We start from the raw sequence: 14,702 nt of genomic DNA on the forward strand, positions 1-14,702 counted from the left end.
CTTTTGAAAAATCATGAAGGTTACTTGCTTATCAAAATAACTCTGTCCTTGGTCTACACAAACACATGGACCTTCTCACAATATCTAAAAAAAATAACACTCACTTCTCCTCAGGATAGTCCTTAGGTAAAGGATGGAGGCTGCGCAAATGTGTGGTTGCTGCCCTGAGCTGCTCCTCCACCCACTGGTCCACCATGGTGCGGGTGTATGCCCACAGCGTGTCCTCCCACTTGTCACAGGCTAGTAGCATGGCTGGCAGGTGGCCACACAGCGCCCCATAGATGGCACGCTCATTCACCACTAAACGCTCATCACTGGCTATCCTCCATGCTACAGCTTTCCACACATCTCTGCAAAACATTAACTTTGCATTATGATGCACAAAGACCACAAGGAGATACAACACTCATAAAACAAGATGGAAAAGAAAGCTTTCCTATTTATATTGACAATACTGTTACTACCAAAGTACAATTTACTCCCAGCAAGATCTAATAGCCCTGAAGTCTTTCTATTAAAGGTAGTTGTGATCTCACTGAACATTTCCCTTTGTGTCTCGCAACTCAAGGGGGCAGTCACAGCCTGCCCTCTAAAGACAACTCTCCTTCTTCACACAAAGCTACATGTACTTACCACACACACACACACCCTTCACTTAAAATTCAAAATTAACCCTTCCCGGCAGAGGATCTATAAATAGACATTTCAAAAACGGGACTTTTTGTTGGATTGTCTATATATTGACGCTTGTTCTTATTTTACTAAACTAAGTTGTAGCATGGTCTATGTATAGACAATTCCTTACAAGTAACAAAATTTTAAAAAATAAATAATTATTTGGCATCTCAAATACCCAAACACTGGTCAACATCGTCTCTCAAGGCCAGTCACCACTTGTGCTTTCTCAATGGTGGATGTGCTATACACATAAGCTAATACTGGAAATGTTTGCATTTTTTACACTTTTTTATTATTAGCTTATCATGTCAAAGAAAAAAGAACTGTACCACACACCAGCAATGTTGCCTAAAAATGAATAGGTAGTAAACAAGTACGTATGTGAAAAATACGAAGAAAAATGGGGGTAAATTACATCAGATCACAAATCCTGGATGTAAGTAACTAAAACATTCAAACAAATATACTGACATATATTATCACCAATCAAACACAAACAACACTTATATATAGATTCCATTGCTTGTTCAGTTTTGTGGCAGAGTCTATATAGAGATAAAACCTGGAGTACCCAATTGCTGGGAAACTATATATAGATGTATGGATGAAAGTAGATAGAGTTAATATAGACACTTTCTTATTTGGCAGTTCACTCATCTGCCCTGCCATTGGGAAGGGGTTAAAAAATGGCGATTCCAAATCCAGCCTCAGAGTCCCTTTCGGGGGAGAGGACTAGAAATGTTCCCTAGTCGGACTGCTCTCTCGTTGGCGACTAAAAAGAATGAGGAATGTATGCCTCCATGCCAGACATTATTACATCTGCTATGTGTTCAGCACAAAGAGATGGGTCTCTGACATGGAAACAGTAATCATTCCAGGGAAAATCAGCATAATATCTCTTCAGGTTCCCCCAACTGGCAGAGGCAAAATGCCAGAGGCACCTCCGCTTTGGGGAATCCTGAGAAGGGATTGGAGAAATAGGGCAAGATACAGAAATGAGATTGTGATCGGAGGAGCACAACGGAGAAGATAGCGTAACAGCATAAACAGAAGGATTAGAGGTGAGGAAGAGATCAAGAATGTTGGGCATGTCTCCAAGACGGTCAGGAATACGAGTAGGGTGTTGCACCAGTTGTTCTAGATCATGAAGGATAGCAAAGTTGAAGGCATCTCTTTCCATCTTTTATTGCTTTTTTCATGCTAACCGCTCTACTGATCTTGCTAACTGCATGCTTTCCCTCCTCCTGTGGCCTCACTGCACAAGGCTTTCTTCCTCCTCTCATCCATATTCTATCCAACCCTCTAATACAAAAGTTAACCAGTATTCTCAATCATTCACACCTTTCGCTGGTAAACTCTGGAAATCTCTGCCTGCTTGTATATTTCCATCTTCCTATGACTTGACTTCTTTTAAGAGGGAGGTCTCAAGACATTTGTCCCTATTTTTTTTGGCTAATTCCTTTAAAATCTTTTAGAGAACTTGCAGTTCCAGTGGGCCTTTTTTTTTTCTTAATTAAAGAAAAGTACTCCTTTTCAATATTGTAATAGCAAGTTTTAGGGAGGCGGTGGCGTAGTAGATAAAGTGGTGAGTGTGGGATCGGGCAGACATCCACGCATAGGTTCAAATCCCACCACATACTGCTTTGAAGCTATGCCATTTGTCGAGTGGTTTAAAGTTACCTACGTGTCATCATGATACCCAGGCTCTAGGCGGTTACACCAAAGATGTGCATGGGTGTTGATATGGGCCCTAATATGGGTACCACTCTAAATAAAATTGCCTGTGCCACTAATGGGCAGAAGCTGAACAGCACTACCCACATATACTCTTCAATTATGCCTACTGGTGCTATAGGCCGTAACATAAAAAAAAATTAATATTAAAAAATAAATTAAAAAAAAGTTAAGTCGTATTGTTTGTTTCACAAGATGACCTTTTACTTCATTTCTTGGACATGATCTGACATAATTTACAGCATCATCCCTACAATCATCACAGCTTTTATATAACTGAATGTTTAGTCAAACAATGCTATGCAATGCAATGCTATACAAAAAAGCTGAGGTTTCCAGTAAATAAAAGTTTGATCATTAAACTAATTAGTTATCAAATATAAAACATACCCCAAAAAATTCCCTATATGTACTACAAAATCAAAATTCAAATTTTGCCATTTCTATTTATGTACATCTTCACCAGTCCCTGTTAACACAACCTGTTTACTACTCACCTATATGCATTGCCAGTGATTGGCTGACGCTGAGAGGGATCCTTTGGGTTCGGGTCATGGTGCAGCTTCCAGCCTTCCAGTGAAGCAGCTCGCCAGTGATGGCCAGCACGCACACACAGCTCCTGTGCCAGTGATACCTGCCCAGACCGCACACAAACAAGCACATTCAACAGCAGACGCATTTCATCCTCCTGAAAAACCCATAATTTGTCACTGACCTATTGTAAAAAACATATCTCATACTACAGTATGTCAAAACATGTCCATTTACAAGGTTCAGCAACACTGAGCTTGTTCAAACAGATATTAGTATTTTGGATGTTAGACAAATGTCATGCTTTCAAAGCAGCAGACACATACTGTACTGTACATAAATATCATAATCATCTTTTCATTCAATACTTTGTCTTTTTCTTACAGGACTGGATGACTTATGTCTCTCCCAATTTTTACTGTCACAAATAACACAGGAAACAAAAATTTGGTTTATGCCATATTGAACAATATTTCCCCAACAATAGCCCTAAAGTAATCACAAGGTTAGTATTCAGTGGATGTGTACATTCAATGGTAAACATAATGGAAAATGAAGAATAGTATTGAAATTCATGAACATTCCAAATGTCATTTGGCAAGACTGCTTGATCTGAGTTAAGATAGCTTCTAGATTACATTCACTTAAGCTTGATTCCTGATGCAAACATGGGTTTGTAAGCTCACAGCTGATTGGCTGGACCATTCTCTCACTAGCACTCAAGTCCGGCCACATCAAATGTATTGTAAAAAAAAAATATATAAAACAAAACAAAAGAGAAAAATAAATTATGATGAGTTGAACTGTGAAAATGCCCCTAAAAAATGTTTATAATATGTTTTACATATGGCAGACTCATTTATATCAATGTGGAACTGAAATTACAAGTTGGGGAAAGTTTCTGATTGAATATCAGTGCCTAGAAACTGGAAAAACCAGTTGCAAAACAAGACCAACATGTTGGTCTTGTTCAGTGGACTTGCAACGAGAAATGTTTGAAAATATGGTGTCCAGAAGTAGAGTGGTGTTCCTCAGGGTTCTGTCCTGTCACCCACTCTCTTTCCATTATTCATTAATGATCTTAACCAAACTTCTTATCCTATCCACTCCTATGCTGATGATACCATCCTATACTTTTCCACATCTTTTCAGACACCCAACCCTTCAGGAAGTCATCAGATCATGCAGGAACACCACAGAATGCCTAACTTTTGATCTTTCTAAGATTTGTGACTGGGACAGAGAAAACTTAGTAGTGTTTAATGTCTTCTCCACCTATCAACTCAACAGACTACTATCCCCACTTCTTCAGTGACACTCAACTGTCTCCCTCTTCTACACAGAATATCCTTAGTCTGTCCTTTATTCATAGTCTTAACTGGAAACTTCACATCTCATCTCTTGCTAAAACAGTTTCTATAAAGATAAGCATTCTGAGGCATCTCTGCCAGTTTTTCTCACCCCTCCAACTTCTAACTCTGTACAAGGGCTTTATCCATCCTTGTATAGAGTACTCTTCGCATGTTTGAGGGGTTCCACTCACACAGTTTATTAGATAGGGTGGCATCAAAAGCTTTTCGTCTCACTGACTCCCCTACTCTGACTGACTGTCTTCAGTCTCTTTCTCACTGCCAAAATGTTGCATCTCTTTCTATCTTGTATCACTATTTTCACACTAACTGCTCTACTGATCTTGCTAATTGCATACCTCGCCTCCTACTGCACCCTTGCTGCACAAGGCTTTCTTCTTCCTCTCATCCCTATTCTGTCAAACTCTCTAATGCAAGAGTTAATCAGTACTTTCAATCATTCATACCTTTCTCTGGTAAACTCTGGAACTCCCTGCCTGCATTTGTATTTTCTTTCATCTTCCTACAACTTGACTTCTTTTAACATGGAGGTTTCAAGACATTTGTCTCAGACTTGAATAGTTTTATATTAATCTTTAAGAGAACTGGCACTTCAAGTAGACCTTTTTTTTTCAATCTTTTGTTGCCCTTGGCTGGTTTCTCCTCTTGCATAAAAAAAAAACACATGGTAGTGTTTTGTTTTGAAAATGGCTACAGGTTGCATCATCAACTTCCTGGATAAGTTAGATAAGCATCTGAATTATCCATAATTTGTTCACGTTCTTAAGTGTCTAACTTAATCAATGTCGGGCTTAAAGAGTTCTAACTAAGAGATTTTACTGTATAGTTATAGCATCTACACCTTTACAAACCATTCCCTTTTGTTTATCCCACCTGATCAAGGTCATGCAGGGGCCGGCTTTCTCGCAGACATGAATCAGGATCCAGGGATTTGACAAGAGGCCGGGAACCTTTCAGGGGCTGCACAATGCCACTATTTTCATTCTGAAAGGAAATGAACCATGTTACTCAAGGCCAGTGTAGCCATCCTTCACTGAAGTCCTATTGTGGCACCAATGGCAATTTTTTAAAATGGTATTACTAACATCCTGTCTGCATCATATACACTCATCATAGTTTGGTATTGCTGACTGAGATAGGGAAACATCAGTCCAATCAACACAAAGGCCACATCCACATTGAGAACAAGAAAGCAGGCAAGAGTGAGAGCAAGAAACTTTAAAACATGACTACCAATGGAGGTGGCCACACTGGCAGTAGCCAGAGGATGGCTTCCCCAAAGGTTGAAATGTGACAAAGTGAGAAGAGTCAATGGTTCACTTTTTTCAAGTGACTTCCTGCCACCTAGAGGTCAGTCCTTGAAGTAGTCTTGTATCTAATGTTGCTACAACTCCATCCAGAGTATGCAGGACTTCCAAAATAGGTCAGTTGTTCCAGATTTTGTCCATTTCCAATGTTTTTTAAAGAGAGGTCTATAGTACAGAGGTAAGAGTGTACCTTCACTACAACCCACAATACCTACTGTCCAATCAGATGTTGTACAACACATGTGCTTCTATTATAATATTCCTGTTCACTAAACTAAATTATATCAAATTATATTACTTGACAAAATTTGTATCCACTGTTCTATACTCTATCAATCAAAAATGTTATTTCTGATTTATGCACAACTTTCACCAATCACTAAAATACCTAAAGTATCAATTATAAAACTTACCCTCAGAGTTTTCAGAGTGTTTTCCCAGGCAATATGTGTGCCTCCAAAATACTCCACTGCATCATAACATGTCTTGAAATTGTCAAAAGCGATGTTCTCTAGCCAATCAATGACTATTTGGGCCTGAAAATACACGAGAACCACAAACATTACACCAGGCACTTTCAATATACAATATTCTCTCAGTCCACAATCCTTCAATGTTGCAACATCACCTTGGGATGCAAAGTATTACAACAGCGTGATAATTTTTTATGTTGCTAATGGAGAGAAAGGCATCACACATACAAAGTAAAAACAAAACATAAAGGCTGAATTACAAATTTCAGAATATAATGAAAAATAGGGATACTGGAGAGAAAAACATCAAGAAATACTGTTAAAATTATCAAACTTCTAAGTTATATCACAAGCAAATAGTTGATTGTGAAGGTGGTTGGTAAGTAAAACATTTTCATCATCTGGATACAAAACAAGCTAGCCCACAAAATGAGTACAGATAAGGACTCACCTCTCTGATGGTGCGATTGGAGTCATAAAGGTTGGTGACTACTTTGAGGTCAGTGGTGGGCTCCTCCTCCATTGGGGAGTCCTTTGAGTCATCCTCTGCCAGGCGTTCAGTGTACAGAGATCCAAGAAGACGCCATGTGTTGCGTTCATGCAACAATTGTTGAAAGATCTAGAGAATTTTGCATGTCAGTTACATCAATTATTCAATGCTACTTTTCTGTAATTTGGGCATGTCACTTTACAAATTAAAACATTTTCTTTTGTGCTTATGCTTGAGTAAATTTTTGTCAGATTCAGCAAGCAAAAAATTTGAGTTGAGAAATTTTTCATCTAAACACATTTAAACTTATCACGCAACTTTGTATCTCAGCTAAAGCCATAACACATTTAAGAGTTATAGTCTGCATTTATATTTACTTAGTTTTAATATTTCTAAGATAGATCCTGATAGTATATATTGTTTCATGTACTTGGCTATCAGGCATTGTAATTCTTGTCCTACACTTGTACAGAGAAATCTCTCATTATTAAATTAAAACAGTCCCATAACATTTAATTTTCTACTACTGTATCAAGAAAGCCAGATGGTGCCAGTCTAGAGGAGACGTTGATAGGAAAAGAACCCTTGACTGTAAGGAGTATTCCCTTCAAACTCCAGCATCTTGTCAGTTCCTTGGTACATCTTTATAGCCCTTGTCCTTCTCCTTTACAAATCTGCCCAAACATTAAACACCAAGGAAGCTTTTTTCACACTATAAACAGCTCTTCTTGATTGACTTTTTTTTTTTCAATTCAATTTTGTTTTATGTTATTTCTTATTATGATATTGGATGGCACATGCTTGGAGAAAAACAGGTTTCCTTCTCTTTCTGGATACTCTTCTTGGAAGGAAACCATGTTTGAATAGGTTTGAAACAGTACAGGTAAATTAGACATAAACTTATTTTCTTTCTCTTGGTCTTTTCCTGAGACTGGACAAAAATCCAGCTTTCCATCCATTGATTCCCTACAATATCATGATATTCTAGAGATTATCAAATACCCTTTGTGTGTTTGTGAAGTTTGTGTGGTGTCTTGGTGCCTTCCGGATGAGCTTTCCAAGAAACTCCACTTGCTGGGCACAAGCCTGCTCATACTGCTCCAGTTCTTCCCACACCTGTGCCTCAGATGGGTGACCCACCATGATGTTGATGAACTCAGAAAACAGAACCTAGAGAGACGAAGAACTTAGCAAATCAATCCATAAGATTATCTTAAAGGGGGCCAATATACATACACTCCCACTTACAATCACATTCATATTATTCCTCATATCTACTATATACTTCAGGCCCATTGTTATATACACTGTAATCCTGCAGGGGAATAGCTCTCTAACAAACAGATGAAACAAAATTACAATTGCACTTTAAGAGAGAGCATGTTTCAGACACTGCCCAAATTTTTGTCATTATGGTTAAATGACATAGATAATAAGGCTAGCTATTCTTCTAAATTAATATGTGTAAGACCAAGATCTCTACTGGATAAATGACATTATCAGTGATGTCATTGTAATGGCACTCTATTAATTTTTCCTATTTTCCCAAGACTATACCAGCCACTTTTATGAATATGTACTCACACCTTTTCTGTTCACTGTGCACATCCGATAAATAAAAAATTAAGCCAACATAATCTTATTAGGCTAAATTTTTTGCAATGTCACTAATGCTAAACAAAAAAATAAATATTTATGCCATTCCAGCATGATGTATATGATATACCAAAACTAAAAGCTTAGACATGATCTAAGGATCCTATATACAAGAAACTCAAGATATGATGTTTTACTAGGAATACCTCTACCTACATGAAAGAACAGAATAAACAAGAGATAGAGAAAACTGCAACATATTACCAGTTATATTTTGCAGACTATTATATTCTCTATTTTAGCCAACTATACATTACACTCAAACAAGAACCTCACCTGCGTGGCTCTGACGCCAGGATCATCCTGAGCCAGAAGGGCAGCACTGGTCATGTCCATGGTAGTGTCTTCCGGCACCACAGACAAGGGAACTGTGACATCCTTCACCATGCCAGTGGGACTGTCCAGGAAGCTCAGGCCAGACACACCTTTGTAAGGGAATATTACATTATCATAACTATTAATTATGTAGACAGCCTTCAAAAAGAAACAGCAGGCCATCAATAAGAATGTATGGAAAAGATAAGATAAAAAAAATATTATTATAATTCATCAAGGTTGCAAATAAGAATTTATACTAATAACAGGCAGATAAGATACAATACTTTGACATTTCAGATGATTATCACGTGAGAATGCTATTTCCCTTATGATGACAATGATTTTTCATTATTCCTTTTATTACCATTAAGAAAATATAATACATAGCATTGTCCTGAAATCATAGGGGTGACAAAAAAAAAAAAAAAAAAAAAAAATATATATATATATATATATATATATATATATATATATATATATATATATATATATATATATATATATATATATATATATAAACAAACAATTAAATAAATAAATAAATAAATAAATATATATATATAGTATATATATATATATATATATATATATATATATATATATATATATATATATATATATATATATATATATATATTGGTCTTGTTCAGTCGATTTGCGACTTTACTTACACTTTGACTTCATGGAATAAGCTTTAAAAATGTGGTGTCGATGTAGAGAAGATGTTAGTTGGTGAGGGAAAAAGAACACATCTGGGACCCCAAAAATTAATTATACAGTAAAAAAAAAGTTTGCGCAAATCATCGTTTGATGAAATAGCTGCCGCTCTCCAGAACTGTTTCCCTCAATGCAGGGTGTTGTTGGAGCTGAGGATTGAAGACCTGTCAGGATTTTATTTGATTGCAATTGTGCATAGTCTTCTTAAGATTAGTGTGTGGTAAACACTCCTTTCTTTCATTTTACTTAGCCACAAGCATTTTCTTTTCTGTTGACTCTTCCGATGCGCCAAAAGAATTACCACCGCTTCAGTATCGTCAATGGAGGAAGACATCTTGGTGGGTAGCTGTTTGTTTACATTCACTTCCTTCCAAGGTGCCAACTAGTCGATACTTTCCAGTTGCTATGTGTGATGTTTTCCAACTAGAAGGACTGTCAATACTTCTAGCAACTTGTAATTTCAGTTGCAAATTGGAATGAGTGAACCCACCTTAAGGGTGTTGGATACCTTGCCTAAGCCACCCCATATGGTTTTGGCAGCCAAGTATATAGATAGATAGAATTTCAAAGAAAAAACATCTAATTGAAAGATGTGTTCTATGTTGGTCTATTCAGGAATATATCTTTCACTCCAATCATGTAGCACAGTGGTTCCCAAACTTTTCCTGAGCAAGTACCTGGAGGTCCCATGCAGTACCTGCATACAACCCTTCCCCAAAAAAAACTCAATTCCACCAAATATCAATTTACTTACAAGTAGAACACACAAATGAACTAACAACAAGGAACACAACTTAATGTGAGGGATGCATCTTTTTCTTCTCCACCAGCTGATTTATGCCAGATTATCTTGTGTAAGGCAATGACAATTTTCCTGAGAAATTAATCAAATATAGCTAACTAAAAATTGCAAATTATCCCAAAAGTGCTCATGTATTACCTGGAAGACCTTCACATACCACAGGTTGGAAAGAAAAACACTGACCAAACACATTCTCATCCTTTCTCTCCACCTGACATCCTCTCCTCTGAATAACAGTATTCAATCTCTTTCTCACCACCACAATGTTGCATCTCTTGTTATCTTCTACCCCTATTTCCATGCCAACTGCACTTCTAATCTTGCTAACTACATGCATCTACCCCTCCCACCTACAGACTCACTCCATAAGATTTTCTTCTTTCTCTCATCCCTATTCTGTCCATTTCTTTAATGCACGAGTTAATCAGTAGTACTCTCAATCATTAATCCCCTATTCTGGTAAACTCTGAAACTCCCTACTTGTTGCTTATGTATTTCCATCTACCCATGACCTGAATTCTTATAAGAGGAAGGTGTATCCTATTCTTTTCTCTAAGTCTTTCAGCCCTGTTTGGGGGCCGTGCAAAAAAAAACTCCCGAGCCCAGCAATGCAAGGAGAGAATATGAACCTTTATGAAAATGTAATAATCAATAAGGAATCACAAAAATTCAGCTTATACTCACTAAGGTGTGTGGTATGAGGCAATATTGATAGTCTCGTGCCCAGACCTTCCTCACGGCTTCCGAGAACTGAATCATCTCCTCGTGCAGCTGCAAGGAAGACAATACTTTAACATCACAACACCACAGTAGCATGATTGGTGTACAGAACAAATGGTAGGGGAGAAGAAGAAGAAGAAGAAGAAGAAGAAGAAGAAGAAGAAGAAGAAGAAGAAGAAGAGGAAAAAGAAGAAATATAAAGAAAAAAAACTGAACACTTTTCCAATATACCAAAAATCAAATAGATTACAGTAATTGATTCTCCTCAAAGTCCCTGATTCACCTCTAAAACTTGAAGAGAATCCAAAAGATTTTATATGAATGATCTGAGGGCACTATAGATTTTACAATTAACCAAACTAAATGAACTTGGGAAACAAGTATAACATACTATATAAAGACAATTTTAATTTTGAGCTTAGATTAAAATACAAAACTTTCATTGACATAAATAATGCAACAAATATTGTAGTAGCTATATAAAAAATCATGAATACACTAATCTTCCTTTCAGCCAACCTTAAACTTACCAAACTGACTCAAAACTTGAATCAACTTTACATTTTCATTAACATTCAATAAGAAAACATAGATACTTATTTCTTCACCACCAGGAAAGGAAAGCCCTATGTGTTATCCTGAGTGAAGAACAAGGGCTCCACACAACAGCTAGTGTATACTCACACTTGGAGGTGAAGGTCCTGCGTGGGGTCCTCATGACGCCACCGCCGGGAGAGCCCATTGCAGCATCCAGCCGCATGAGGGAGTCCTCCAGCTGTGAGTTCTTGAACCCCGACATGGCTGGGTCTCCTTGGTGACACACCACACGCACTTTCCTGCAACACTAAAATGAAGATCATTCTATTAGGTCAATGCAGCATACATCACACCCTATCAGAAAAATAGTTTTCTCAATTAAATGTCTCAAACTGGGGAGAATACTAGAATCAACCTACAAATGCTGACCTAGTGATGCATTGGGAGACACTGATCCTCCCTCTATTCCTTCACTTTATCACCATTTTTGGTAATTGTTATGCACACTTCCTTAACTGAAACACAGTGCTACAGACAGTCTTTACATTGCTAAACAGACAAAAACATTTATAAATCAATTAAACTGACCCTCCCTCTGCAAAATCATATATTTCTAAGAATTAAGCATTGATTGTCAGTCAATTCCATATTTGTTGATTGACAGTCTTTTTACTAGAATTTGAACATAGCAAACTGTATGACATTGTAGCCAAGGAATATAATAACATAAAATGATATGGAGATAACCTTAGTTGCTCCTCCCAATTAATACTTACGTATCAGTTAGGATTAAGATTACAAAATATAAGTCAATATATAAACTTTCAAAAACCCATTAAAGCAATAAAACTCAAGGTAAAGGGTTAGTAAATAATAAAGAGTCACCACCCAGCTGTTTTTGTTGCCATGATGAACTCCATGTTCTTGATCTTTCCCACTAGCACCCTTACCTTAATTAACATTATCCACACATTGCTTCATGTTTTGGTTAGGTTTACCTAAATTACGGGAAATTAGTTTTAGTTAGGAACCTGTGGGAAACCAAAATTTTTGGGCTGGGGGAATTAAATTGAATAGCGTACATTGGTGAAGAGGTTGAAAATCAACAAAATAACATATGAAAAATCCCCTATCAGAGATAAGCGTACGTTGAAGAGTCACAACTTCAAAATATCTACTTGTGACAGAAATCCCGTAGAACAACAATCAATCCACTGTATCTCACCAGAAAATCGTTGGTTGGGTAAAACTATAAACTGTCCATTACTACCGGGCTTATCCTTACCTTGCCCAGTATTGGCTTCACCACACCCATGATGTAAAATACACCTGACCGACATCATTTGTTAAGGTGTACTGAATAACGGTGTGCTGCACTCACCACCCCAAGAGAAGGAGGAATAGGAAAACGCCAGACTGGATTCAGGCACAGCCCTGGTAAGTTCCTCGTGTGGGTGATGAAGCACAAAGTACTCCAGGGAATACACACACAATACTCACGGGAAAACTTTGCTAATACTGATGTAGGCCAAAAATATCTTGAAGGCTGCGAAGGCGCATAGGCAAAGGCGATCGTAATGCCTCCCAGGGTGGCGCGTGTGCCACGGCGCCCACCGACCGTTCAAAACAACAACATTCTCGGATCGTTTCAGAGTTGCCAACTCGTAATTTGAAAAGGCGCTATGTCCACCCCTAAAAAGCGCTAAATTTCGCAAAGTTGTGTAGTATCCCTATTAATTGTCCTTTCACCTAACTTTTAATGCTGAAATATATGTAGCATAAAATATAATGGATTCACAGCAAAATACTCACTTTTACTCCAAATCTGCCAGCTCCCAGTCTCCAATCTCTTCGTCTGTGGCGGCACTCTGCTGTGGTTGTGTGTGAGCATCCTGCTGGAGATTGTGATGACTCGTATGCTTTAAGTGTTCCAATACTTTGAAGTACTTCCTTAGGCAGTTTGTAATCATAGCAGCAGCTTCCATTTCTTCGTAGTCCATATCTAATAGTCAGCAACGCATTTAAGCTTTTGATACTCAGCCGATTTCGTAGCTTTGACTTCACGATATTCATGTGACTGAAGATGCGTTCCACATCTGCATTCGAGTGAGGTAGTGTTAGGACAGTCAAAGCCAATTCTGCAAGATCACTGAAGGGGTTTTCTCCAGTTGCATCTGTGTGCGAAGATATTTCAGCCCAGAGTTCTGATGTGTCAGTATTTTTCTTCCACAGTATTTTATGTAGATTTCTCCACTGGAAGTCAATTCGTGTCAAAATTTCATCACTCTCAGTGAACATCTTTGCTAGATCTATTATTCCAGGCTTTATGGGTTGCAAGCATTCACCTGCACTCAGTAAGGACATTGACTGCAAGACTTGAACATTGTCAGGCAGACGTTGCTCAAGCTGTTTGATTAGCTCCACAACAAAACTTACACATCTTTGTCTTATTTGTTTTCATGAGGAAATTTGCATTCTGACATCTCCTTTTCAAACTCATATCCCAAGTAAGGACGTGGGTCCAAGTAGCTTTCAATCAACTCCCTGCCTTTAATGTTTTACCTGGGATGAGGACCTTTGACTTCATAGAATCAATAAGATGAAGAAGGTCACTCAGTAGTTTCGTTGGATCTTGTACCTCTGCTTCAAATTTCTTATTAACTCGCTGAACTTCTCCCAGAATATGTTTCAGAAATACAAGGAATGCATAGTTTTCCTTGTCACAAAACATTCCATACAGGATCTCAGCTGTGTAACACTTTTCACCATGTCTTGCCATGCCAAAGTGAGTCTTAAGTTCAAGCCATTGTTGCAAAATTCTGACTATTGCCGATTCAACTGAAAGCCATCGAGTCTGGCTCAGGTGAATTAATTTAAGTGGAGCTTGACCATCATTTATCAGAGAAAATATTTCCTTGTATCTAGCTTGGCGGATAGCAGAGTGGGAAAACCAATTATAAGTCTCTTTAATCAAAAGTCTAGGTTTCTAGGGAGGCACTGAGCTGTTGCATGAGACACAGCTAACTGCAAAGAATGGCAGACACACTTAATAAGGATGAGATGAGGAACTTCTGTTTTGAGTTTTGCATACACTCCACTGTTAACTCCCGTCATAACAGAAGCATTATCAGTCCCTATAGCAGTGAGCTTTTGTAACTCCAGTCCATTATTTTTCAAGGATCTTTTCAAGGCATCACATATTCCAGTAGAATCACAGTCTGGGAGTTCAACAAGGTCCAAAAATGTCACTACAATTTTTTTCTTACTTCTTGAGTAAAATCTAATAGCAATTCCTAGTAGCTTGGTTACTGTAATGTCATTACTCTCATCAATTAAGAGACTGAACTTTTGATCACCAATGTCATCTTT

General features: G+C 37.8%; 1 protein-coding gene across 2 annotated transcripts in view; it reads right to left on the reverse strand.

Annotated features, from left to right (window-relative positions):
• Positions 1-13,785, reverse strand: part of LOC123518884 (nuclear pore complex protein Nup107-like) — a 28,184-nt gene extending 14,399 nt beyond the window's left edge. Inside the window, exons 1-10 of one of the 2 annotated variants that reach the window (XM_045279937.1) lie at positions 13,146-13,785; positions 11,481-11,640; positions 10,761-10,847; positions 8,516-8,664; positions 7,586-7,753; positions 6,545-6,712; positions 6,034-6,156; positions 5,187-5,297; positions 2,910-3,100; positions 105-350 (exon numbers count right to left, since the gene is read on the reverse strand). In XM_045279937.1, coding sequence (XP_045135872.1) covers positions 105-350; positions 2,910-3,100; positions 5,187-5,297; positions 6,034-6,156; positions 6,545-6,712; positions 7,586-7,753; positions 8,516-8,664; positions 10,761-10,847; positions 11,481-11,640; positions 13,146-13,697 — 1,955 coding nt within the window. In that variant the 5' untranslated portion in view covers positions 13,698-13,785. Of the gene's footprint in view, positions 1-104; positions 351-2,909; positions 3,101-5,186; positions 5,298-6,033; positions 6,157-6,544; positions 6,713-7,585; positions 7,754-8,515; positions 8,665-10,760; positions 10,848-11,480; positions 11,641-12,833; positions 12,985-13,145 lie in introns of those variants that run through there. The other variant, XM_045279938.1, reaches the window with a different exon arrangement.
• Between the last annotated feature and the right edge of the window lie 917 nt (positions 13,786-14,702).

This window comes from Portunus trituberculatus, chromosome 44 (genome assembly GCF_017591435.1).
Source record: "Portunus trituberculatus isolate SZX2019 chromosome 44, ASM1759143v1, whole genome shotgun sequence".
Classification (NCBI taxonomy): Eukaryota; Metazoa; Arthropoda; class Malacostraca; order Decapoda; family Portunidae; genus Portunus; species Portunus trituberculatus.